This window comes from Clytia hemisphaerica, unplaced genomic scaffold, assembly GCF_902728285.1.
Source record: "Clytia hemisphaerica strain Z4C2 unplaced genomic scaffold, Clytia hemisphaerica genome assembly, whole genome shotgun sequence".
Classification (NCBI taxonomy): Eukaryota; Metazoa; Cnidaria; class Hydrozoa; order Leptothecata; family Clytiidae; genus Clytia; species Clytia hemisphaerica.
This window is the reverse complement of record NW_027104378.1, coordinates 456,922-484,892: the sequence shown is the minus strand read 5'-3', so window position 1 is coordinate 484,892 and position 27,971 is coordinate 456,922. Positions and strand designations below refer to the sequence as shown.

General features: G+C 35.0%; 2 protein-coding genes across 2 annotated transcripts; both read right to left on the bottom strand.

Moving 5' to 3' along the window:
• Positions 1-646: 646 nt before the first annotated feature.
• On the bottom strand, positions 647-12,896 carry LOC136819086 (uncharacterized). Its single transcript, XM_067075254.1, has 10 exons — positions 12,324-12,896; positions 10,261-11,193; positions 9,001-9,828; positions 8,308-8,562; positions 7,457-8,042; positions 6,512-6,981; positions 4,446-5,378; positions 3,186-4,013; positions 2,494-2,748; positions 647-2,228 (listed from the first exon to the last, which is right to left on the bottom strand). The coding sequence occupies exons 1-10, from the start codon at positions 12,747-12,749 to the stop codon at positions 1,122-1,124; spliced, it is 6,621 nt and encodes a 2,206-aa protein (XP_066931355.1). The 5' UTR covers positions 12,750-12,896; the 3' UTR covers positions 647-1,121.
• Positions 12,897-14,872: 1,976 nt separating this feature from the next.
• Positions 14,873-26,230, bottom strand: LOC136819110 (transcription initiation factor IIA subunit 1-like). Its single transcript, XM_067075281.1, has 10 exons — positions 26,154-26,230; positions 19,675-19,776; positions 19,342-19,441; positions 18,903-19,093; positions 18,596-18,718; positions 17,942-17,963; positions 17,529-17,785; positions 17,001-17,270; positions 16,498-16,596; positions 14,873-15,162 (listed from the first exon to the last, which is right to left on the bottom strand). Exons 1-10 carry the CDS (start codon positions 26,172-26,174, stop codon positions 15,055-15,057), a joined length of 1,293 nt encoding a protein of 430 aa, XP_066931382.1. The 5' UTR covers positions 26,175-26,230; the 3' UTR covers positions 14,873-15,054.
• Positions 26,231-27,971: the final 1,741 nt, after the last annotated feature.

The following is a 27,971-nucleotide window of genomic DNA, read 5'->3' as shown; positions in this document are numbered from 1 at the left end:
TAGTTTTTTTTTATTGTCTCCTAATTACTATTCACAGGTTATGATTAGGTCTAAAGACAGCAAATAATAATGATGATATTGAGCATACTTACCTTGTTTTCATTATATTTTTTGAATCTGCCATGATACTTCTTATTTGCATTTCAATTTTTGGTCAGTATTTTAAAGGATTTGGTTTCTTTTGTGTGCTTTATTGTAATAGGGGTAGTTTTCATAGTGTGAACCCCCTTATTTAGGTGGGGGTACAACTTTTCTAGAAAGGCGTTATTATAAGGGGATAAGAAACAATAAAGCACCCACCAATTTTATGAATTTTTGCTGAAAAAGTGCCAAAATGTCCATTTTCCCCATCTTAAGGATTTTCTCCCAGAGTACCAACCCCCCTTACCTATTCCACCCACCCTTACAATTAAGCACAAAAGGTACATTGGTGTAATTTCTTGGAATGTTCTTAATAAAAGAACCAGTAAATTTTAGCTCAGGCTTGTTCTTTTATAAAACTTTATTCTTACATAGAACCTTGCTTATGTTAAATGTGTCAGAAAATTATTTTATCCAATCCAAAGGGAAAAAAGCAGACGGAAAGTTAAGTTTTTAAGTATTTGTTTACTTAAATATAACAAAAGATTGTATGTGTTTACTACATATTTACATATAAGGCTGAAAATACAAAAAATAACTAAAGATTTCGTGTCTCTGTATGTACATAATATTACTGATAAAAATTCAAAAATAACTAAAGATTTTATGTAATTACGAGTTATAAAGTTATAAATTGTGATAAAAATACAAAAATATAAAGTTTTTACATATAAAAAACACAATGGCAAAAAATAAACAAGTTTTGTATGCATAAAGAACATTTTTAAAATGAGACCTAAAATGCATAGCTCCTGAAATATTGAAAGACAAAGGTTCTTAATAATGAAATCTAATGACTCATGGGCTGCTGGAGGGGTGTTGGAATAAAATGTATTGCTCAAAAAACCTAGGGTAGTGCAAAATTAGGCTAAATACTTAAGGGGAAACGTTTGATAAAACTTATAGAATTTTCGTTTTGTATTTTTCTGTATCATAAATATCTATACCGAGATCCAGTACCCAAACCATAATGTTATAATTTAAACTTTATAAAATGGATGCTTGTAAATATTAAGACTGTTAAATTCGTCCATGACAGAGTCCAATGCCCAGTTTTTACATGTTGTGGCATCAATTCCATTAAAAACGTTCTTCGGGAATCCCGGGAATCTTTTGTGGGATCTTCCATTCGGGTCCACGGTAAAAAGTTTGGAACTTTTGAATTGTTCAGAAAGCTCCAATACATCTGCCTTCCAATCAGGAACGGTGTGTTTCCCTGATTGTTTTGAAACGTTAGCTTCGATGTCAAACTTGTCCACGATCTCCCTCACTTTATCGTACGACTGGCTTACTCTTTTTATCGACTGCTCAGTTAGCTTTCCCTGGAAATGCTTGAGTTCTTCTTTGGCATATTTGTTTCGATGCTCGAGCTCACGGTCGAGCTCGACATTACCATCGTATCGGCCAGTGTTGTTTACTGTCCTGTTCCACTTCAACTCGAAAGCAAGAGCTGGAGGTAGAAGGTTGTTGATTTGAGCAAGTAATTGAAGTGAATAAAAGCCATATTTAGATCGATGATCAATTTTGAACAACACCATGAGAAACTTGTACAATCTTATGATTCGCTCACCATCTCCATATCTCCTGGCGTCAGCAAAGTTCTTAACCAAATAGCCTAACATCAAGGCATTTTTGCTGTAATTGACGATACAATCATCTCCAGATTTTTCACTTTCATCTTGTTCATTCCCAGGATGTTGCTTTTTGAGATGGTTTACCAAACCAGCCTTTCGTTTGTACGACTTAGTGCAAAATTGGCAATCATAACTGATAGCACTTGCAGCAATATCTGGGGTTTCAGCAATGACATAGCTCTCGACAAACTTGCTGATCACATTTTTCAACGATTCCTTATTCTGCGCGGTTGGTTCCTTCAGTTTTGATAGATCAATCTTGTTGGTTTCGATATATTCATGGAAGGCTGCAAGAGTTAAAGCCTCAGTGTACTTGTTCAACAACTCTTCACATGCGTTTACGCATTTCATAGGCTCTTTTGACACGTTTCTAGCGTTCAAAAAATTTCTTGCCTGGTAAAGTGTGCCAACGTCGCTCGATGAGGAGGCGTCATACAAGAAGTGCCAAACAACCTTTAAAGTAAAATAAAGGGATAAAGATTAAGGATGAGAGCTTAAATTCTACTTTCTTTCATATTATAAAGTTGAAGTCTTAAAACTCACCTGCAATTTATTCAAAATTCAAATCATTAGAACTATAATTTATACAATCAATCTTAAAATGATGTTGAGATTCAGATTCACAGTCATTCTCAACAAAGTGTACCAACAAGTTTATTAATCAAGACGAATAAAATTTCTTTAAAAAATCTTTTTCTTTCATTAAAATATAGTATACCTCCATAAAATTTCCATATGTATGAAAGTCTGCTAGTCCTGGAATTAAACCTTCAAGCCTTTTGATGGCTGTTGTGGAACACCTTAAATCTTCTTGGCTATGGATTTCTCTCTCCAAGGTCAGCAAATCTCCTATTGCGAACGTTTTGACCAGCTCTCCGTCTTCGAGACAGGGTACCATTGTATGCAGGTCTTCCATGATCTCAATCATATCCTCAGTCTTGTTCTCGTTTTTATTGAGAATGCCCAATGTTGTCTGTAAAGGAAACGTCAAAAACATTTTTGATATACCTGCATCAAATTTTTTGTTTAATAGAAAACTGATTCGTTTCTCAAGAGAAAGAAGGCCATCATTTAAAATAAACATAATGCTAAGCATTCCTCCAAGCTAAAATGCAAAGATATTCAAGCCTTTACTAAAACTTGGACCTTATAAGGGTTACTTTTAAAACTGTTTGAGCTTTCTTAGACCAAAGATTTTCGCCTGAAGTGCCAAATTACAAAGAAAACTCTAATTTTTTGAGCCAAATCAATGCTCCAAATTCGAAATTTTCATTAAGTCAAAGAAAATCAACAAGTTGAAGTCTAAGCATATCATTAAGCATAAAATAAATTAAGGCTGAAAATGAAATTGAGCCTCGACAAGATTTTCCTGTATGCTTTAAAAAAAGAAAAAAAGTGAAAATTTCTTACTATCTCTGATTTTCTTTTGGTCTCTTCCATATAGTCATGGGGTATCACACTTCGCAAATGATTTCTCATGCGAGACATGTCCTCTCGGTATTCCGTAAGAACTCGAAACACAAGTGTTGAAAATTCTGTTGCAAGTTTGCTTTCGTCATTTTTATTTGGAAAATAATTTGACAAATCGATATCCAATTTATTTTCCAATGGCGGTTGTATCATATCTTCCAATTCAACGGGTGCATTGACTCTGTTTCGAACACCCATCATGTTAAACATATGGTAGTCTATGTTTTGTTTTGACGTTGTCATATGCCTCCTCACCACTTTATATTCTAGATTGTCACCGACAAGAACAAATTTTGGAGGGCGATAAGTGCGACAGATATCATAAAGTTTCACGAAATCAGGATTACTGTTCGTATCTTGACTGAATGCGGTATGATCATTAGGTAGCTGATGTTTGGATGGTGTTGATGGTTCTGCATTGATTGCTGTTTGTGGTTCAGCCGCAGTTTGATCGTTCGATAGTGGATGTTTGGATGGTGTTGATGGTTTTGCATTGATCGCTGTTTGTGGTTCAGCAGCAGTTCGATCGTTCGATAGTGGATGTTTGGATGGTGTTGATGGTTTTGCATTGATCGCTGTTTGTGGTTCAGCAGCAGTTCGATCGTTCGATAGTGGATGTTTGGATGGTGTTGATGGTTTTGCATTGATCGCTGTTTGTGGTTCAGCAGCAGTTCGATCGTTCGATAGTGGATGTTTGGATGGTGTTGATGGTTTTGCATTGATCGCTGTTTGTGGTTCAGCAGCAGTTCGATCGTTCGATAGCTGGATCTGATAAGAAATATTTCATAATGAATTATTTCAATAGTTTTCGGGTAAGTTACTTGGTAAGTTATGACCCTTCGATGATAAAATTTGGATAAAAGTCAATGGCCGAAATTAAAATCAGATTTGACACCCCTGTTTCGTTAAACTGACGAGATTGTTTCACAAGTGAATATACTAACACAAAATACTCTCTAATTTCATCCCAAATTATCAACCTTCATCCCCTCTAGAAAGAACACAAAACAACACTCAGATTTTGATAATTCCTATCGATCTTTGAGATTTTAAGAATTTCAGAAATTTTAAAAGAAAAACAAAAGAAAATTTTGGAAAACCCTGAAAAAATTCAATGATAATGAAAAATGATAGAAAGAATTAAAGGCTTTATATTTTAAAACATGTACAGTATGTATAAACGAAACTGGATCTACTAACTTGGAACTCGACATCGATTGATTTATTTGGAGTTGAAACTTCTATTGGTCGAATTGGTGCACTATCGAAACTTAAATCTGCTATTGCCTTGTCGGACTCCTCGGTCTCAAATTGGTCAACATTTAGACTTTCTTCCTCTGTGATGCTGTCCATTATACGAAACTTAGGTTTTGACGCTGCTGCTTTGTCCAGAAAACTACTTTCGATATTGACTAAATTGACAGGGTTGTCGCATTTGGTTAACTGAAACTCTTTACTCTGATCAAGGATTTCAGTGTGGATTGATTTTTTCTTGGCCTGCTGGTATTCAGCGATCTGCCTGCTCCACTCTTTGATTGTACTGCGATGGTCTTTACCCAATTCAGTCTGCTTTCCCAGTGTATTTTGATAAGAAACGCACGTTTGAAGAGCATTAAATCTAGCAAAACATTGCTTATCAGCTTTTCCTCTCTTGAGAATGATGCTGTTCAACACAGCACATTGATTCAACGTTTGATTCCGACACATTAGCAGGGAATTCACGGCGTTCATGACTGCTGGTATACATGTCGCTAAAGTTTTATTCTTATTACGATTTTCTCTTGGGTTTTTAGCGATGCTGACAATAGAATTGAATGTGAACGGAGCATTAGTTTCAAGTTCTTGATATTGAGTATCATATGAGAATTCGGTCAATTTCGAAACATCGTTACATCGAAAGGTAGTTGTTTCATTTTTGCTTGAACAGATCTGTTTGATTTCACTTTTGATGTTCTTACCAATGAACTTAAGAACAATGGAATTCAGTTCAGTATCTTCAGGTGTCAGATTCGATAGAATGTAATTTAACAGGTGCTTCTTATTGTTTGCCATGGCAAGTTTAATCAACTTTTGTTGTTGTTTTGTGACGTGGATTTCTGTTTCAGCCGATCCATTCTCTTCAGAAACAGTCACCTTAAAATAAAGAAAGCTCAATTTACTTTCAAATCTCTATTGTCATTAAATTTCTATTTTAGGAAGAAAGCTTTGAAAAATTTTCCCTATTAACCTGAAATAAGGCAAAAATTAGACAGAAATTTAAAGGTTTTTGTAATTTCTATCCTAAAAATTGTTAGAATAGATAAAATAAAACAAAGAAAAAAAACAAAAAAAAACACTTTTCCAAAGAAAATCCCCCAAAAAATCCCAAAAATCCTAAAAATTTTTCGAATTTTACAGCCTCAAGATCATATTATAAAAGAGCTTATTGTCGAAGTACACGTTTTATTATTTATCAGAACCCAGTTTATAAGGACATTTAGGCTGAAATTTAGCAAAAATTTAAGAACATCTTAAGAACATGTTCAGCCCGAGAATCGAAAAAAATTGCTGAAAACCTCATTAGGAGTCATTCAGGAATTTTGTGTCATGCTGTAACTAATTTTCTCCTCTAAAAAAAGTAGCAAATTTACTCGATTTTGAAGCCAATTTTAACATTTAAAGGTTTCATTAGATTTTAAGTGAACCGAATTCAAGAACACCAATAAAAACATTTTAGACTGAAAATTGATAAGAAAATAAGAACATCCAGCCTCAGCTGAAATTAGGACGTTCTAGTAAAAGAGCGTGTATATATCATTATCACATGAAAAAGAAATTAAAATACAAAACATCAATAAAAAATATTTAAACTCTAAGATTCTAAAATCCCAAAATAAAACGAGGCAATTTTGCCAAAACCTAGGAACAAATTATTTACAATCTGAGCCTCAGATTTCAAGAATTACTTATTATAAGCATATTCAGGCTCAATTCTTGCAAAAACTAAGACTTTGCCTAAGCATATGCTTGGCCTCAATTTAAAAAAATTTCAAAGCATATATCCCACAAATTACAAAAAAACACCCATAATGTTCAAATTGAACTATCAAATAAGTATAGCATATGCATATTCAACCAAGACTCAAAAAATTAATTTTGCTAAGCATTAGGTAAATGAGGCTCACAAAAGTTTACACCATGCTTATAAAAAACATGTACTGATTTAAAACCGGTTTAAAGTTCCTTTTATTGATGTACAAGAAAAAGTTTGAAAAATAAATACTCACTTTCATATGCAAATTCTCTGCTCCAATTTTCAAGTGTTCAAATTCATTTGTCAATTTCTTTCGACTTTTTGGTGGTTGTATGGTTCCTTTTGACAGCCTTTTTAACTTTGTCCTCACATATTTCTGCTCGGCTACTTGCCTACCTCTCTGGAATTTACCTCTCTTTACCCCTCGTTTTTTAATGTCAGTATCGATAGATCTATTACAATTTTCACAAATAATTCGAAAGTCTGTTGTTTGTTTGATTGTGATACTTAAACACTGTTCAAGATCTTTACATGGTTTAGTCTTTCGATCATTCTCGAACAAGCAATGACGACGTTTTGAAACTATATCTTTTTGACATAGAATACATATGCTATGAGCACTCGGAGATAACGATCTGATATATTTCTTTGGAGTTTCGACTGCTTCTTCAACTTCCATAATCACAATCTCAACATCTCTCACTCCAAGCGCTTCAACATTTTACTTTTGCTCTTTTTCAAGTCTTTCCAAAGTTAGAAAAAAATTTTATTTGATAGCAAATTCTCTGAAAAACTACATAGTTTATCACCTTTCTTTTGTCTTAATTTTTTCAAATAATTTTTATCACTATTAGCAACAAACAGATTTCTCCTTTTAATATGTTAAGCCAATGAAAACGCAAAATTGATTTTCTCTCAGCCAATAAAAACGCGAGACATTGTCTCTCTTCGCCAATCATATACAACAAAATATATAAACAAATAAAAATTTCAGCCAATGAGAATTTCTAAGTGAAAGAAAAAAAAAACCAAAACAAACCAACAAGACCCCCTGAAAATGTCATCCAAAAACATGAAAAAAGAGAATGTTTATGAAAAGTTTGTTGTGCACAAAATATTCTAGACGACTATATTGATGCTCCTGTCAAGTTTTCTACTTCCTATTTTTTACTGAGTTAAGTCGTCTAGCATGCTAGACTATATTTAGATCGATGATCAATTTTGAACAACACCATGAGAAACTTGTACAATCTTATGATTCGCTCACCATCTCCATATCTCCTGGCGTCAGCAAAGTTCTTAACCAAATAGCCTAACATCAAGGCATTTTTGCTGTAATTGACGATACAATCATCTCCAGATTTTTCACTTTCATCTTGTTCATTCCCAGGATGTTGCTTTTTGAGATGGTTTACCAAACCAGCCTTTCGTTTGTACGACTTAGTGCAAAATTGGCAATCATAACTGATAGCACTTGCAGCAATATCTGGGGTTTCAGCAATGACATAGCTCTCGACAAACTTGCTGATCACATTTTTCAACGATTCCTTATTCTGCGCGGTTGGTTCCTTCAGTTTTGATAGATCAATCTTGTTGGTTTCGATATATTCATGGAAGGCTGCAAGAGTTAAAGCCTCAGTGTACTTGTTCAACAACTCTTCACATGCGTTTACGCATTTCATAGGCTCTTTTGACACGTTTCTAGCGTTCAAAAAATTTCTTGCCTGGTAAAGTGTGCCAACGTCGCTCGATGAGGAGGCGTCATACAAGAAGTGCCAAACAACCTTTAAAGTAAAATAAAGGGATAAAGATTAAGGATGAGAGCTTAAATTCTACTTTCTTTCATATTATAAAGTTGAAGTCTTAAAACTCACCTGCAATTTATTCAAAATTCAAATCATTAGAACTATAATTTATACAATCAATCTTAAAATGATGTTGAGATTCAGATTCACAGTCATTCTCAACAAAGTGTACCAACAAGTTTATTAATCAAGACGAATAAAATTTCTTTAAAAAATCTTTTTCTTTCATTAAAATATAGTATACCTCCATAAAATTTCCATATGTATGAAAGTCTGCTAGTCCTGGAATTAAACCTTCAAGCCTTTTGATGGCTGTTGTGGAACACCTTAAATCTTCTTGGCTATGGATTTCTCTCTCCAAGGTCAGCAAATCTCCTATTGCGAACGTTTTGACCAGCTCTCCGTCTTCGAGACAGGGTACCATTGTATGCAGGTCTTCCATGATCTCAATCATATCCTCAGTCTTGTTCTCGTTTTTATTGAGAATGCCCAATGTTGTCTGTAAAGGAAACGTCAAAAACATTTTTGATATACCTGCATCAAATTTTTTGTTTAATAGAAAACTGATTCGTTTCTCAAGAGAAAGAAGGCCATCATTTAAAATAAACATAATGCTAAGCATTCCTCCAAGCTAAAATGCAAAGATATTCAAGCCTTTACTAAAAACTTGGACCTTATAAGGGTTACTTTTAAAACTGTTTGAGCTTTCTTAGACCAAAGATTTTCGCCTGAAGTGCCAAATTACAAAGAAAACTCTAATTTTTTGAGCCAAATCAATGCTCCAAATTCGAAATTTTCATTAAGTCAAAGAAAATCAACAAGTTGAAGTCTAAGCATATCATTAAGCATAAAATAAATTAAGGCTGAAAATGAAATTGAGCCTCGACAAGATTTTCCTGTATGCTTTAAAAAAAGAAAAAAAGTGAAAATTTCTTACTATCTCTGATTTTCTTTTGGTCTCTTCCATATAGTCATGGGGTATCACACTTCGCAAATGATTTCTCATGCGAGACATGTCCTCTCGGTATTCCGTAAGAACTCGAAACACAAGTGTTGAAAATTCTGTTGCAAGTTTGCTTTCGTCATTTTTATTTGGAAAATAATTTGACAAATCGATATCCAATTTATTTTCCAATGGCGGTTGTATCATATCTTCCAATTCAACGGGTGCATTGACTCTGTTTCGAACACCCATCATGTTAAACATATGGTAGTCTATGTTTTGTTTTGACGTTGTCATATGCCTCCTCACCACTTTATATTCTAGATTGTCACCGACAAGAACAAACTTTGGAGGGCGATAAGTGCGACAGATATCATAAAGTTTCACGAAATCAGGATTACTGTTCGTATCTTGACTGAATGCGGTATGATCATTAGGTAGCTGATGTTTGGATGGTGTTGATGGTTCTGCATTGATTGCTGTTTGTGGTTCAGCCGCAGTTTGATCGTTCGATAGTGGATGTTTGGATGGTGTTGATGGTTTTGCATTGATCGCTGTTTGTGGTTCAGCAGCAGTTCGATCGTTCGATAGTGGATGTTTGGATGGTGTTGATGGTTTTGCATTGATCGCTGTTTGTGGTTCAGCAGCAGTTCGATCGTTCGATAGTGGATGTTTGGATGGTGTTGATGGTTTTGCATTGATCGCTGTTTGTGGTTCAGCAGCAGTTCGATCGTTCGATAGTGGATGTTTGGATGGTGTTGATGGTTTTGCATTGATCGCTGTTTGTGGTTCAGCAGCAGTTCGATCGTTCGATAGCTGGATCTGATAAGAAATATTTCATAATGAATTATTTCAATAGTTTTCGGGTAAGTTACTTGGTAAGTTATGACCCTTCGATGATAAAATTTGGATAAAAGTCAATGGCCGAAATTAAAATCAGATTTGACACCCCTGTTTCGTTAAACTGACGAGATTGTTTCACAAGTGAATATACTAACACAAAATACTCTCTAATTTCATCCCAAATTATCAACCTTCATCCCCTCTAGAAAGAACACAAAACAACACTCAGATTTTGATAATTCCTATCGATCTTTGAGATTTTAAGAATTTCAGAAATTTTAAAAGAAAAACAAAAGAAAATTTTGGAAAACCCTGAAAAAATTCAATGATAATGAAAAATGATAGAAAGAATTAAAGGCTTTATATTTTAAAACATGTACAGTATGTATAAACGAAACTGGATCTACTAACTTGGAACTCGACATCGATTGATTTATTTGGAGTTGAAACTTCTATTGGTCGAATTGGTGCACTATCGAAACTTAAATCTGCTATTGCCTTGTCGGACTCCTCGGTCTCAAATTGGTCAACATTTAGACTTTCTTCCTCTGTGATGCTGTCCATTATACGAAACTTAGGTTTTGACGCTGCTGCTTTGTCCAGAAAACTACTTTCGATATTGACTAAATTGACAGGGTTGTCGCATTTGGTTAACTGAAACTCTTTACTCTGATCAAGGATTTCAGTGTGGATTGATTTTTTCTTGGCCTGCTGGTATTCAGCGATCTGCCTGCTCCACTCTTTGATTGTACTGCGATGGTCTTTACCCAATTCAGTCTGCTTTCCCAGTGTATTTTGATAAGAAACGCACGTTTGAAGAGCATTAAATCTAGCAAAACATTGCTTATCAGCTTTTCCTCTCTTGAGAATGATGCTGTTCAACACAGCACATTGATTCAACGTTTGATTCCGACACATTAGCAGGGAATTCACGGCGTTCATGACTGCTGGTATACATGTCGCTAAAGTTTTATTCTTATTACGATTTTCTCTTGGGTTTTTAGCGATGCTGACAATAGAATTGAATGTGAACGGAGCATTAGTTTCAAGTTCTTGATATTGAGTATCATATGAGAATTCGGTCAATTTCGAAACATCGTTACATCGAAAGGTAGTTGTTTCATTTTTGCTTGAACAGATCTGTTTGATTTCACTTTTGATGTTCTTACCAATGAACTTAAGAACAATGGAATTCAGTTCAGTATCTTCAGGTGTCAGATTCGATAGAATGTAATTTAACAGGTGCTTCTTATTGTTTGCCATGGCAAGTTTAATCAACTTTTGTTGTTGTTTTGTGACGTGGATTTCTGTTTCAGCCGATCCATTCTCTTCAGAAACAGTCACCTTAAAATAAAGAAAGCTCAATTTACTTTCAAATCTCTATTGTCATTAAATTTCTATTTTAGGAAGAAAGCTTTGAAAAATTTTCCCTATTAACCTGAAATAAGGCAAAAATTAGACAGAAATTTAAAGGTTTTTGTAATTTCTATCCTAAAAATTGTTAGAATAGATAAAATAAACAAAGAAAAAAAACAAAAAAAAACACTTTTCCAAAGAAAATCCCCAAAAAATCCCAAAAATCCTAAAAATTTTTCGAATTTTACAGCCTCAAGATCATATTATAAAAGAGCTTATTGTCGAAGTACACGTTTTATTATTTATCAGAACCCAGTTTATAAGGACATTTAGGCTGAAATTTAGCAAAAATTTAAGAACATCTTAAGAACATGTTCAGCCCGAGAATCGAAAAAAATTGCTGAAAACCTCATTAGGAGTCATTCAGGAATTTTGTGTCATGCTGTAACTAATTTTCTCCTCTAAAAAAAGTAGCAAATTTACTCGATTTTGAAGCCAATTTTAACATTTAAAGGTTTCATTAGATTTTAAGTGAACCGAATTCAAGAACACCAATAAAACATTTTAGACTGAAAATTGATAAGAAAATAAGAACATCCAGCCTCAGCTGAAATTAGGACGTTCTAGTAAAAGAGCGTGTATATATCATTATCACATGAAAAAGAAATTAAAATACAAAACATCAATAAAAAATATTTAAACTCTAAGATTCTAAAATCCCAAAATAAAACGAGGCAATTTTGCCAAAACCTAGGAACAAATTATTTACAATCTGAGCCTCAGATTTCAAGAATTACTTATTATAAGCATATTCAGGCTCAATTCTTGCAAAAACTAAGACTTTGCCTAAGCATATGCTTGGCCTCAATTTAAAAAAATTTCAAAGCATATATCCCACAAATTACAAAAAAACACCCATAATGTTCAAATTGAACTATCAAATAAGTATAGCATATGCATATTCAACCAAGACTCAAAAAATTAATTTTGCTAAGCATTAGGTAAATGAGGCTCACAAAAGTTTACACCATGCTTATAAAAAACATGTACTGATTTAAAACCGGTTTAAAGTTCCTTTTATTGATGTACAAGAAAAAGTTTGAAAAATAAATACTCACTTTCATATGCAAATTCTCTGCTCCAATTTTCAAGTGTTCAAATTCATTTGTCAATTTCTTTCGACTTTTTGGTGGTTGTATGGTTCCTTTTGACAGCCTTTTTAACTTTGTCCTCACATATTTCTGCTCGGCTACTTGCCTACCTCTCTGGAATTTACCTCTCTTTACCCCTCGTTTTTTAATGTCAGTATCGATAGATCTATTACAATTTTCACAAATAATTCGAAAGTCTGTTGTTTGTTTGATTGTGATACTTAAACACTGTTCAAGATCTTTACATGGTTTAGTCTTTCGATCATTCTCGAACAAGCAATGACGACGTTTTGAAACTATATCTTTTTGACATAGAATACATATGCTATGAGCACTCGGAGATAACGATCTGATATATTTCTTTGGAGTTTCGACTGCTTCTTCAACTTCCATAATCACAATCTCAACATCTCTCACTCCAAGCGCTTCAACATTTTACTTTTGCTCTTTTTCAAGTCTTTCCAAAGTTAGAAAAAAATTTTATTTGATAGCAAATTCTCTGAAAAACTACATAGTTTATCACCTTTCTTTTGTCTTAATTTTTTCAAATAATTTTTATCACTATTAGCAACAAACAGATTTCTCCTTTTAATATGTTAAGCCAATGAAAACGCAAAATTGATTTTCTCTCAGCCAATAAAAACGCGAGACATTGTCTCTCTTCGCCAATCATATACAACAAAATATATAAACAAATAAAAATTTCAGCCAATGAGAATTTCTAAGTGAAAGAAAAAAAAAACCAAAACAAACCAACAAGACCCCCTGAAAATGTCATCCAAAAACATGAAAAAAGAGAATGTTTATGAAAAGTTTGTTGTGCACAAAATATTCTAGACGACTATATTGATGCTCCTGTCAAGTTTTCTACTTCCTATTTTTTACTGAGTTAAGTCGTCTAGCATGCTAGACTACCAAAAGTGCCAATATATTATGACACTGATTGTAGCTTATCCGATTTTCAATTTGAAAAGGAAAGCGCTAAATTGCCTCGTTTTTGTTGGGGGAGGGGGGTTAGAAGCATAGTTTACGCACTCCCCTTTATCATAAGTTTTGAAGTTCTTTAGACTAGCACGCTAACCGGGCTAGAACGGTATAGGAATAAGAATATCCTTAAGTTTTTTATATTCAATTTCGAACTTAATGCAGGGAAATGTGCGGAGTTAACCCTATCTAGCTATAAACTCGTTTCCTGGAGGTTCAGGGACTTTAGATATAGCCTTGAAATTTCATGAGTTTTCATAACTTTTAGTTAGCTTCCCTTTCCAGAAAGATTTGCTCTCCTTTTCTCCAAAAAAGGCAAAATGTGTGGATTTTCTAACAAATTATAAACTTAAATACCTTAAAGGAAGACATTTTGGCGGGACTTTTTAAACATTTTATGAGGGGTGGGATGTTTTGTCCCCCGGACATTAATTCCTCAAAAAAGGGTAGGTTAACAGCGCGTCAGATTTTGGAAAAAAAGACTGTTAACACCATCATTGTTTCTCCACTTCAATAAGATCACCTACGTTAAATAGTTAAATCTAACCATTTTTAACGGAAATTTGAGAACATGGACAAAAAATGCAATGTTTTTTTGGCTAAATTTATTTTATCTATTTAAATACTTTATTATATTCATTATTAACCAAAGAAAAAATAAAATGTTTAGAAATTAAAATTTTCTATAAAAAATTACAAAACGCAAATTGATTGAAGCTAAATATTCATTTATGTATTTTATAATAATTCATGTCCGAAAAAGGTCAACCAAAATAAAACAACAGGGATGCTAACACAAAAGTTAAAAAAAAAAAAATTATCATTTAGCACTCAAGTTTAAAAATTCCAAATTTTCAAAGCCGAAAAGCTAGTTGCAACCACTCAGTGTCAATTAAGTTTTCCGTATATAAAGCGTTGGTTGAATTGGCTGGCACTTTAAAGAACATTATTTCCTTTTTACTCATGTATGATACTATATCATTCTATGGACCTATGGGCCCTTCCAGAAAATGTTCGTACATGGGAGTGGGAGTATATTTGCTCTGTTTGAGGGTAATTTTGCATGTCCGGGGGTCAACTAGTGCTTGTTTGGGGGTTAGGCATGCTGTCCGGTGGGTCAAAAGTCACAATGTTCGGGCGCTGGGGCAAGTTTTCAAAAAAGTATTATATCCTCCACCAGCCATATTCAAATTTTTTTCTGGAAGAGCCCTACAGTATATAGTATTCAATAAAGTATGACAAATCTACAACGAGACTACAACATTTTTTACACTCTATTAAAATTTCATGAAAGGAAATAAAGTTATCTACCCTAAAAACAAAATCTGAAAAAAAAACACAAAAGTAAAACAGCCCATAAAACTCAAAACTTGTGCTGGTAATCCATTCTTTCAAAATTGAGTGTTTTCGAAAAGAAACACTTGCTTGTTAGTCTAATTAGTCGAGGTTAATCAGTTCTTATAGATTTTCTTAAACATAGAAATATATATCCTAAGTTTCAGTTGTTTTTAACAAATTTTCCCTCTCGGAGCCAATTCAAAGACGATCATTATAAGACAACGTGTTTGTGATAGTTCTTTGTGATTGTTTGCGTCTACTACAATGACATAATAATCAATGTGACCAAGTAATTTTCAGCGACCGGCCCCCATCGTGAAAATAGTATTCTACACATTGGGAGCAACAAAACCAATTTTCATCAAATGAAAACAAATCACCATTCGGCATCGCCATTGGCCTTATGAAAAACAAAGTCTTTAGAGTTCAAATTCATTATACCGTCTTTCAAATGAAATTTCCAACGATTCCGAGTTCTTGCAATCTAGAAAGCAGAAAAATTGTAAAGAAAAATTTAGAAATCAAAATAATGTTACACCACTCGCAAAGTAAATAAAACTGTGAAGAATCCATACAACCTAATTTAATTGGAATAAATGACACAATAAACGAAACAAGCTAGATGCTGAATGGACCTACCTGATGATGAAAGTTAGATAGCAATGTGAGGAGAAAAATGAAAAAAATCAGTCAGAAAATATAGCGCTTAGCGAAAATGCATAACGCAATAAATTCAATATTGATTGCTGATGGGGGGGGGGGGGGGAGAGGGAAGGGTTGTAGGGGAAAAAATAAATAGAAAGTTCTGGTCTCAAAAATCAGTTTTATTGAAAATTGAAACATGCTTGATGGTGGGCATTGCTATTAATAATGTTTTTGAATGAAAAATCAGCCAATTATAAGGAAAAAGTCCAATGAAAACCCAGAAAAAAAAACAATTCTCAAAAATCGGACTCGGCCATGTTTTGGGCATTGTTAATACGCTTCTTTGAGCAAAAAATCAGAAAAAATAATGATAAAATCTCGAGAAAATGCCAAAAAAACAAGTTTTTCCGGCAAAATCTTTTTTTTCGAAAATCAGGCTCCGTCACATTTTGGCCATTGCCATTTTGCATCTTTGTGCCAAAAATCAGAAAAAACTAATGAGCAAATCTCGAGAAAAGCTAGACTGGAGTCGTTTATAATGTGTGTAATACTAATAATACCAATACTAATAATAATAATAATACGGGATTTAGTTTGTATAAACGACTGGAAGAATCCGGTGTTCCAGCCTTATAGATACCCCGGCTAGCTACGCAGAAACTTGCGTAGCGAGAAAACAATTTATCAAGCAACAACAAACTCTCGAAACGAAATAAACTCAAATGAAAAACTTTCAATACACAAATCCAAACATATTTTTTTTCTCAAGAATTATTTTGAGCAGGAAAAGATTATAATTGCAATATTGACACTTTTCTTTTGTTTGGAGTTAGTGCACAAAGGTTTCTAGACGACTAAAATTGTTCCATTCATTATTTTTTGCTTTATTTCTACTATGTATAAATTAGTCGTCTAGCTTGCTAGACTAGAGAAAAGCTGGTAAAAGACGAACGGACGAACGAACGAACGGGACAACGGTTAATTTATAGGACCTCCACCGGGGTACCCGGAGGTAGGTTAAAAAAGTCCAAAGGGGGTAATCTAATTTTTGAGTTGTGACCCATGTATACTTTCTGCAGTCCTGAAAATCACAAAAGCCTCTGATACTTTAAGGGAACAACTTTCCTTGCAAGAATAAAGTACTTCAAATAAGATTTCACTAATTAAGAAATACCTTATCATATTGACAAACAACAACATTATCCGTGTCAAACAAATCAGCTTGTTCTTCATCATCAGTGACGTCATCTTCAGAATTTAACGGTTCCTCTTCCTTAACATGATAGTAAACAAAACACATGTGTGGAAATTTTGAATTGCAGGATGTTGAATTGCTTGGTTTTTTATTGAGCGTCTCTTCAGAACTCTATACAAAAGTCCAACTTACAACCTACTGGTGCCCCTTCTTGATATTATGTCTGTTTTAAGCACCTAACAAGACCTTCCACCTTTTATTATGCCTGTGGAATGTTGCAGGATATTGCAGCACAGCGGAACTTTGGAGTTTGAGGAATTGATAGTAATTATAAATTACCACTTCCTGCTGCTTCCCGTTTTACATAGTGCAGTAAAAGACCAATGAAATTTTGGGCTAAACCAAGATCATTAAAATATGACTGTTAGAAAGAAATTTAAAAAACCCCAATCAAGGCAGATCAAATTGATTCATTCACTCACCTCCCCAGGTTCATCTATATCAACACCCCCACCGCTAATACCACCGGCAGCCACCGGGATGTCCACATTGTCAAAATCTTCTTCCTCTTCCTCTTCTTCATCCTCAGAATCTGAATCATTTGGTCCGTCAAACTGTAGTATAATTTCTTTGGATGGTTTTCGACATCTAGGTTGTTGCCTTGGTTTTGTAGAGGTCGAGGTCGTTGGGGAGCAGCACGTTTCTTGTTCATCATTTGCTCCATCTACTTGGACTATGTTACGATTAGGTGGCTGGAAAATAAAGAGATAATTAAAAAAAGATTTACCTATACTACAACTGCCCTATTCTCAACTTCAGTTGAGCTGGAATGAAAGAATGCCTGAAGTTGCATAGACCTGATCAGTTTGTTAGATATTACAAGAGTTCTTTTCACCAGAAAAAAATTATGGATGATGTATCCTCGTCAAACTTGCACTTTTTGAAGTAATAAGGCTAGGCAAGTTATGTTCTTTTATCAATAACTGAAGATGACTGAAATGAAAATTCACCTTTTGTCCAGCTGCTGCTGCCGCTGCAGCTGCTTGCTGAGCTCTTTGTGCTGCTGCTATCTGTTGAGTTCTTTGTGCTGCTGCTACCTGTTGAGTTCGTTGTGCAGCAGCAACAGCTGCAGCTTGCTGTTGTTGTGCAGCTTGAATTTGTGCAGGTTGGGCAGCTGCAGCAGCAACTGTAGCAGGAGTAGCAGTCGCTGGAGCGTATATCACTCGCTGACCGACTGCTGCAACATGTCCTTGAAAGTGTTGATAAACTAAAAAAAGAAGAAGAGGTAAACATATATAATTTACCAAATGTCTCAGTTTCAAAGTTTAAATACACAAAAGTGTCTGTGAAAGAGCTAAAACATTTAACAGGACTTAAAAATATCAAATATACTATAGACTTATAATCTTAAAACAATACTTACTGTTAGGTGCTCCAGGCTGGGCCTGTAAAATAAAAATGTACAAAAAGTAAATTACTTTGCTAAGTTAATAAAATATCATCATGGTGAGTGGATTTTTACCCCCCCCCCAAAATTTTTTTTTTTCATTTTATCCACTCACACTTTTTTAGTCATATAGTCATCATGGATATTCTCAACTTTTCGAGGAGAATCATCTTAAAAATATTCAATATGGTATTCTTAGGTTAGGACCTAAATCCAACAATTAATACCTGGTAATACCTGAAGCATAAAATTACATTTTTGTTAATGTTTTGAGGAGGGACAGACATTTAAAATGTTCTAAAATGGCATTCTTAGGTTCTGTTGCATATTTCCCATGATGGTGATATTCTTAGCATATTCTTATAAAGAAAGTGTGTGTTCTAAATCACTTTAAACTATCTTAACCATATAAGAGCACAACAATGGGAAACAATTCAGGGAAAGTTTTGAGTGGCCATCTTTGTTTTGAAAAGAAATAATTCAACAGTAAGGTTTAATTAACTGTTGCCTTGTAAGAATGATAAATCTATCAATAAAATTCATTTACTGACCGATCTAGCTTCAAAAACCTAGGGTTTGAAATTTTAAAGGCCATCCTTGAAACAAAAACTAATGAAGGACTTTACTCACCTGGACTATAACCTGACCGGGCATGCCCATGATAGGTTGTCGAATGATTGCCTGGGGTTGTCCCCTGCCCGCAGCAGCTGCAGCATTTTGCAAAGCCATTGTTGCTTGAACTGCAGCTCCAGTCTGTGGTAAAAATAAGTGGGACCATTGAGAAATTAAACCAAAAGACTTCTCAGAATGAAATCATAATGCATAACACAAGGATCTGCAAGGATATATCTCACATATCTTATAACTCACTGATTAAATTTTATAGCTCATAAATCGTGGACCCCACTGGTTCTTCCCTACATGAACTAGAACATACCATGGGCCCAACATGACCAAGAGTTGGATGATTGCTAACATAAACAACTTGTTGCTGCTGGCCAGCTGCATTTCTAAAAACAGTTTGTGTTGGGGTTGTTGTAGGTGCCACAGCCGTTGCTTGCGGACGGGCAGCAGGTTTTGGAGCTGGCTGCACAGTGGTAGGTAGTGAGGATTGTGTAGAGCTTGCAGCTGGAGTAAATTGATAGAATGTTGTATAAATTTGTTTATTAAGTTCAATATTGATGAGACAAGATTTTTAAATTATAAAACAAGTACATACATTGAAATAAGGATTAGATAGAAAATGTATCACTCTTTCTGACTCGACTAATTTTTAAGCTTTAGAAATCTGAAATTTAGTTATCGTACAGATGTAAATTGTAATACCCTTAGGCAATCCCTGTCTTTCCCTGTGATTTCCCTGTGGTAATTTTTACCTGTTTGTGAGCTATGTGGATACGTTAGACTGACTCGTACATTCACATCAGAAGGAATAACATCTATGGCTCTTGATTGTTGTAACTTGTTTTCCCAGAGCTGAAAAGAAAATATAATTTCAGATATCCTATAGATTTTAATAAAATGTGCCGGATTAAGTTCCTTCAAAGAACATCATAATAAGATCACTCATTTTCTGAGTTCCTTCAATTCTATTCAATTAAAAACTATTCAAAAAAATGATTTATTATATCAAACTTATCTGGTAATTAAAAAAGTATTGCAACAAACTTGGTGAATCTTGGTGAAGTTAGACATTTGCATGCAATTACCTGCTTGAGCTCGTTGAGAATAGCCTCATCCACCCCCTCATTGAGAAATGATTCCCGAACATTTTTGATGACATCTTCAATGACAGCACGATAGATCTTTGGCTAAAATCAAGAAAAAAAGATAATCAAAGAATGACTATTAAAAAGTTATAAATAGTTCAAAACTGAAAATCAATAATCAAAATTCTTTACTACACATTTTTTAATAAGCAGCTCCTCCTCACCCATGGGTCCCTCTAAATTTCAAAACTTGAATTAAAGCTTTTGGGATTGTTTTTTTGGGGTTGCGGATGTGAAGGAAAATACCTTACAGTAGGCTATATTTTCATAATTTATCAATTATAAGGTGAGTATAGGTGATTTCAGTACCTAACTCGAGATATCGAGCTTCCAGAAGCGCAAAAACTGAACAAAACAGCTGTTTCTGGCTGAAAAACACTGTTTTTAAGGGTTAATATCTCAAGTTAGGTACAGAAATCGCCTATATTTGCAATATATCTCTAATTTAAATTTTTTGAGAGCTTTCCAAAAATATACAACAGGTATACCCAAGTTATTTTGATTCCACTACCCCTTAGCTTTCCAAAAATGTATAACAAGTGCTTTGACTAAAAAAATTGAGCGACCTCAAAAAAACGAACAAATTTCCCCCCACAATTATCAGCTGAAATAGATAGAAAGGTTGAAACTGTTTTTCTTTGCTTAATGGCCAGAGAGAATTATTCTTTTTCAATCAGTGATTCAAGCTTTCATATTATTTCTGTCTCTAAAAAATGGTGTCGGAATTAGACCAACTTACGATAGGTAAAGTTAAAAAGGGTGCGCTATCAGTAAAAGTTATCGTGACATGTTATGACAGAAAGTATGATTGATAAACTTGGTGGAGTTATCAAAACAAATTTGTTGTCAAAGAGATTTAACAGTAAGTGAAAATACAGGCCAGGATATTAACGTGAAGTCGGGTAACTTGCATCAGTGGAGGCAAACATGCATAGCCCTAAAATGAATGACCTGCCTGGTCATTAAAATTAAATCAAAAAAAAAATGGTAGAGTAGAGTAGCGAGCGGAGCTGCGTAGTTCATTTGTTTTGAAATTTTGCTGCTTTGATTGGTCAGTCATTTGATGGCTATGCATGTTTGCCTCCACTGATGCTAGTTACCCGACTTCACGGTAAGGGGACCCGTCCATATTCATTTGACGACGCATAACGTCAAATTGACGTTATCCTCTCAAAAAATAAAAATATGATGTAATGATATCATAGCGCGAACCAATGGGATTATGCGAGCAACAAATTTTCATGTAATTCATACTCGAATATATTTTCGAAAGCTTATAAAGTATAGTGTGGTTGGTGGTTACAAATATTCGCGATTTTCACAAAAAGGTATACCTTTGATTTCTTATAACATCAAACCTAACTTTTGAAACCCCCCCCCATCCCTTCACAACGTCAATTTGACGTTTTGCGTTGTCAAATGAATATGGACGGCGCTCCCCTAACAGTCCCATGTTTCGACCAATCGTCCCAAGTTAGAGCAGTTGACGGTAATATTTCATGTTGGCAAGTCTGCTTGAAAGCCCAAAATTAATCGAACTCTAAGCTTTTTAACAAAATTGTGAGTGTTCGGTTAAGTTCGATCAATGGGTTGCGTTTCGATCAGTTCGATATAAATCCAATTTTGTTCGACAAGTTCTTCAAAAATTGTGAGTGTTTGATTAGGTTTGATTAATTTTACCAAGTTCGAACTTTAATTATTGTTCGATGGAGTTCGATTGTTTGATTGGTTCGACAAGTCCGATTGACAGTTCCATCAATGCCAAAAACATTTTGTTCAACCACCTTCACTTCAAGATAGGGCACCATAGAATGAAGTTCCTTTTATAGTATGAACCATATTCATGTGGCTTTCAGCCTTGCACTCCATCGCAGAGTTTAAATTTTTTAATTTTTTTATATTTGAGTATCAAAAAGGCATGCATTCAAATAATAAAGGTTTAAAATTTTTCTCTGGGCTAGTTAGTAAAATATCTCAAATAGGCTCTGTGATGGAGTGCAAGGCTGAAAGCCACATGAATATGGTTCATCCTATAAAAGGAAGTTCATTCTATGGTGGCCTATCTTGAAGTGAAGGTGGTTGAACAAAATGTTTTTGGCATATTGATGTAACTGATTGATTGGGTCTGGTTTAAAATTAGTATCTTAACTTCTTTTTTCCAGGCGTACCCAATCGATAACATCGATTGTTGATTTAATCGATGTCAATCGATAAAAGTCGTTCGTAATCGATGATCGATCGATTACTAATCGATGATCGATCGATTACTAATCGATGGCCAATCGATAGGAACGTAAAATTTTATTATCGATTGGTGTCGATTTTCACCGATTAAATTCGATTATTATCGATTAGCCATCGATTGAATGCGATTGTTATCGATTAAGATCGATTGCGATCGATTGTGCTAATTTTCTGTATGTATGATCGCTAGTCTGTGTACCAGAGTGTATCTCACGATAATATCGTAGCGTACTTTAAGGGAAGAAATTTCCGCGGGAAGAAATTTTCGCGGAATTTAATTTCGCGGTTCAGAGCTCAAAATTCTGAAGTTTCACGGGAATTTAATAATAATAATAGTTGTCCGACCGCCGAAATAAAACTAGCTCGAAAAAAACTAGCTCGGCCTCTATTTCCGCTGACCGTATAACTTTTCCGACGGCCAATTTTCCGTTGGCCGGATGACTATTCCAACGGCCGGTGACTATTCTGACAGTATATTTTCTGCCGGCCGGATATAAGATTTCCGCCATCCGGACGGCCATTTCGCCGACCGGGTAACTATATACTTTATTGCATGAAAATTTCGCGGCATGAAAATTTTGCGATCATTTTAATTTCGCGTTTTTTTTGCCCAAAATTGCAATTCGCGGCATTTTAATTTCGCGGTCCAAGAGAATTTTGTCTTGATTATTGCATTTTTTTGCAAAAAAGACTCTACTTTTAGGGTTTTTTTTCAGTTGACCCAAAAAATCACATTTCCCGGCATTTTAATTTCACGGTTGAGCTCCAAAATTGTTTTTCGCGGCATTTTAATTTCGCGGCTTTCTGAACTCGACCGCTAAACCGCGAAATTTTCATGCAATAAAGTATTTCGACGACCGGATGACTATTCTGACGACCAATTTTCCACCGGTCGGTGGACGACTATCCACCGACCGAATAACTATCTCGATGGCCGAATTTCCCGCAATTCTAACCCTCTTGGCGACCAGGGCTTGGGTAGAATCACACAAACAAATCACTGTATTAATCGGATTAATGCACAGGGGAATAGGAATGGCCAAATACCATGTACCGTGGTTTTTCTAATTTAACGCGTAGTCTAATTTAACGCGTACCCTGTTTTTTGCAAAAAATTGTAATTAATCTTACTCTAATTATTAACGCGTAGCCAAAATTCTGCATAATTAATTTCACTCTAATTATTACGCGTGATCAAGCCTTGGACAAGAAAAATTAGACAGGAAAGTTTTATTTTTGATAAACTTCTTTCTTTCAAAAACACAAATTAAAGGGATCTTCGTCATCCTCCTCTGGCTCCTCCAAATCAGCTAATCTATATATTAATAGCCGTAGTCTGTATGTATGTTTGTTTGTTTTTTGTGTGTCACTTTCGTTTTCGCAAGCAATGTTTTGTTCTTTTAAAAGATGACTTTTGCTTCTTGCTCCACAAATGTGTTGAATCAGATTCGCGCCGTTTTATAAAGACTTTGTTTTGATTGATAGATTAGACTTTCTTTTTTTTTCTTTCTTTTTTTTTGTTTTATGTTTTCGAATGTAATTAACGACCTTATTTGATTTGAGACATTCGAATTCTTTTCAAAACAAAAGAAAATCTTTTAAACAGAATCTGTTAAAGAAAAGAACAAATATAAAACAAGACATAAGAATCACAAGACAAGTTTGTTAGAACAACAGCAACATTAAAAATAAATTCAAACGGCGGTAAAAACTAGAGTTCTTTCTTCGTAAAAAGGGACCTTTAAACATCTATGTCGATAATTATTTTGCTGTAAATCTAAGTCATTGTTGAATTTGAAAAGTTATCGAAGTTATGACAAAGTTATTTTATAAAAAGCAACATAAAATTGCGCTATCACGCTTTTTTGTCTGCGTGTCCTAGCTGCCTTCCGGGGGGACTATGGTTGCGAGCTGACTTTCGGCCCTGTCCCTCAGACCCTTAGCAGAATAAAGATGAGAAGAAACAAGGGAAATTGTGTGAATTTTAATTCACTTTTTGGTACTAATTTGACCAAATTTCTATCTTTCTGGTGACAAAAAGTTGAAATTTTCCTATTTTTCCGATTGTTAGTGGGACTGAAGTTTGATTTTCCGATTTTTCAAACTGCCATGTTTCAAAAAAGGCACCCTTAAGGCCGACACATACCCATACCCTTCTCTTGCCCCGGGCTGCCTTTTTTCGACTCGTGTCATGTCTATTATTTCACTCCGCTTATCTTGACATCAAAGTTTTCCTAAACATCAAGAACTACAGCAAATGTAACGCGAACGAAGCGAGAAAAAAATCTTATTGCAGAGCCGTCTCGAACATTGCTGGTCGCCGGTATGGTGTAATTTGGGAATGACGCCCTTCCTGCTTACTGATCATTTTTGCCACAAAAATCTTTTTCAAAATATGGGAGGGATAGAGTCAAACTTTGAAGAGAATTCTTCCCTTTAATTTTGATTTCATCGTGTTTAAGCCACCTTCCCAACATCCAAATGACTTTAAATGCGTTCAGCAAACAGCTAAAGGGGCGTGCGACGCCGGGTACCGGCTAGTGCTTGTTAATACATTATACGATCTATATGTAATATATATTACACAAGCCTTTAACGCGTACTTAAAACACTTGAATATCGTAATTAATTGTTCTCTAGTTTTTCACGCGTAGCGTCAAAAATAATTATTTATTGCCACGCGTTAAATTAGAAAAACCACGGTAGGGTTGCGTTTTTAGCGAATATAAAGAAATCGATATTAATCGATAACAATCGAAAGCAATCAGCGATTAATCGATAGTAATCGATAACAATCGAATCCAATCGATAAGAACGTAAAGTCTTAGTATCAATTGGCTATCGATTGTTTATCGATTAGTTATCGATCACTATCGATTATTATCGATTAAAATTGATTAATATCGATTGATTTCCCGTATCGATTTCATCGATTGGGTACGCCTGGTTTTTTGGTAGTTATCTAATAATTGCTGTCCTGGCGTTGGAATATAATACTTACCGTGAGAGTGGGTAACTTGCACCAGTGGAGGTTAACACCCAAGGGGGCGGGGGGTACTACCCTTGTCGACCGACGGGGGTGCTCCGCTGAGCTTCGAAAAATGGACCGTACGTGGGACTCGAAATTTGCGAAAAAAGTGACCCTGAATTGGACTAACATTCCAAAATGTTCTCAAATTTTCTACTTTTTCCCCAAATTTTCCAAAAGTAGGCACCCTTACAAATTATTTAACATGGGCTTTCTGTAAATTTATGTCACAAGTCAAATCTCACAGTTTTTGCAAGAGTTATCAAGCAGTCAAGGGATCTTTGACAAAAAACTTTCGAATTTTTTATCGGCATTGGGCCGATAAGGGGGTGGGGGGGTCCAACTACATACCGATAAAAAAACAAGTATTGAGACGAAAATCCTTTCAGCCAATTTCTTTCTGATTTCGTCCACTAACTCCACTGAAAGCATATGATTTCACTTGGTGCTTTCACTTTTGCGTGCAAATTCGCAACTTTAAAAGTACAGTTTTGAAATAGCTTTGATAAAAAACTCTTTTTCATCGGCCAGCGCGCTGCCTTTTCCTTCGAAATGTTGCGACTTCATCCAGTCATTTTATCTTTCGTTTTGATTAACAATATCAATGCGGGTATGAACAAACTCAATGTTGGTGCACAAATAGACAAAAATTCAACGATGACGGGTGGGAAGGCGATGGCGGACAAGATTGGAGGAAATTGTGTTTTCGAAGATGTAAAAGTTGGATTTGAAAAATTTTGGCCGATAAGAGCAAGGGGGGGAGGGGGTCTGAAGCTTATCGGCCCAATGCCGATAAAAATTTCGAAAGTTTTTTGTCGAAGACCCCCAAGTGTGTTTTTGAAGAAAAATTGAGGTTTTCCAGGTTTCCAACAATTTTTACTATTAGATATAAAAACAATGACTTAAATTCTTGAATGGTATTCAACCAAAATTTGTGTGGCACGAATTGGATAAATAAAAACTGCATTTTGTAATGTCTATATATCATCAGATCAGGTAAAGATAAAGAAGTGATTTTTTTTTAATTCATTAAACAGCAGGAAGACATATCAAAGGAGAAAGTTTTTACACACCTTTCTCCACGAAAAACTGAAACAAAAGAGGTAGCAAATAGAATACTCTTCGGACAGAAAGACTAAGCATTTACCACAGGATTATTTGCTGCCATTCTTGTCAGTTGATCTGTCCTGTGCAATCTTCAAAATCGAATGAAACGTCTTTTATACCGATGGGCTTGTGCACGGGAATATCATCACAAATTTTGTCCCCCGCAGAGAAAAATCCAAATATGGTAACGATCCGTTTTCACACTTACCAGTAGTTTCGATAACTGACTATTGAGATCAAAACATGACCACGAATTTCAAAACATTCTGATAACCAGCCTAGAATCTTCCTTTTTTTATCTCCGTCAAAAAGTTACAAAATTCCCTCCCAGGCTATCGCGTTCAGCTGACTGTCTGCAAAAACACGAAAGTAAACCTTGAAACTTGAAAACTGATGACCAGGATAGGAGCACTAAAAAAGGATGAAAGGGAGAACTCCCTTTGGAAGGTAAAAAGGTTTTTACAATGTACTTTTACTATCATTCGAACTCTTTCTTATTCTGGGCATTCAAATCTTTCTTCTTCATGCGAAAAATGAAAAAATACTTTCCATAAAGTTTGGAATCTCTCAATTTTTTCGCATTCGTTTGCGTAAGGCAAAAATAGCTAGGAAATGTGAAATCAATGTTGACAAAATTGTTTGAAAAAAACCCTAAAAGTTTTGATTGACTGTAGAGTTCCCTATGCCCAGTTGGGCAACCTGGGAACGCGAAACGCGAACGCGAACTACCGATGTCTAAACTTTTCAATAGGCCAGGCCCAATTGATTGTTTGGTTTGTGTCCTAGAAGCTTTCGGTCGGTCGGTCGGTCGGTAGCTAAAATTGGAACCTTTTTTTCATTTTCCCAACAACATAGTTGCCAAGTTCTGAAATTTCCAATGCGTGACAAAACGCACGCAAGCAAAGCGAGCGCGATTTGGAGCTGGGGTCTGGGGAAAATTTTTTACTCCAAATTTAGCCCTGGATTGCTTTAAACAAGAACAAAAATAGAAAACATTAATAAAATGCATGCTTATTGTCTGCTACATTCATGACAGGAAACTTCTTTGCCCAGGAAGAATCATAAGTCACTTGCCGCTTGGTCTTCTTCGGTGCTGACGCCATTTTGTTTTTGATTAAATAGAAAGAGTTGTGGAGCAATTAGATAGACAAGATAACCCGATTCGGAATCGTACTGGATTTTTTAAACATGGGCGATTTTATGTTATATTCTAGCCTCAAATTTGAGATATCTAGCCTCTGTATTCGGATAAACGGAAGTGAATTCCACGATCACAGGTCTTTCAAGATTGCTATCTTATAATTTTTTGGAAGTGCGGGACATCAGCTGAATGCGGGCGTACAGCGGGACAAATGGCTGGTTTGCGTACATGTCCCGCTGGATGCGGGACACTTGGCAATTATGCACCAAAAACCTCAATTTTGAAATTCCTCTAGCTAGCAGTAGCAGCAATCGTGCAATCCTAGAATCCATAGAGAATGTAGAGAAATAGCTAAAGCCTGGATCCACAAAGGCATGCGCCGCGATCGCAAGATAACTTCTAGTTGGAGATTTTAAGGTGTTCGCGGAAGAATAATATGACCATTGGTGGTTTATTTGTGTTTGTATATATTATATTGACCCTGACTGAAAATACAATAAGTATTATAGATTAGTAAGGAATATATCATGACCACCATTATCAAAAAGGTATATTGAACTTGATGATACATTTAAAAATAACTATTTATAAAAGTAAATAGTGTTGACAAACATAAAAAACTCGAATAAGGGAATGAATGTATTATAACGGTAAAGAAATTATTTAAAGTCATTATCAGAGGCATTGATTGAAATTGCATCATCGCTATGCACTTTA

What these genes read in the sequence shown, in the direction of transcription:
- LOC136819086 (XM_067075254.1), bottom strand. Translation starts at nt 12,749, where the DNA reads ATGGAAGTTGAAGAAGCAGTCGAAACTCCAAAGAAATATATCAGATCG. An exon ending in CAATCGATGTCGAGTTCCAA is followed by an intron (nt 9,829 to 10,260) that starts GTTAGTAGATCC and finishes ATTTCTTATCAG; the next exon opens with ATCCAGCTATCGAACGATCG. An exon ending in TGATCATCGATCTAAATATA is followed by an intron (nt 6,982 to 7,456) that starts GTCTAGCATGCT and finishes AAGAGCAAAAGT; the next exon opens with AAAATGTTGAAGCGCTTGGA.
- LOC136819110 (XM_067075281.1), bottom strand. Translation starts at nt 26,174, where the DNA reads ATGGCAGCAAATAATCCTGTG. An exon ending in CCGGTCAGGTTATAGTCCAG is followed by an intron (nt 17,964 to 18,595) that starts GTGAGTAAAGTC and finishes TTTATTTTACAG; the next exon opens with GCCCAGCCTGGAGCACCTAA. An exon ending in TTGTTTGTCAATATGATAAG is followed by an intron (nt 15,163 to 16,497) that starts GTATTTCTTAAT and finishes TCTGCTTTCTAG; the next exon opens with ATTGCAAGAACTCGGAATCG.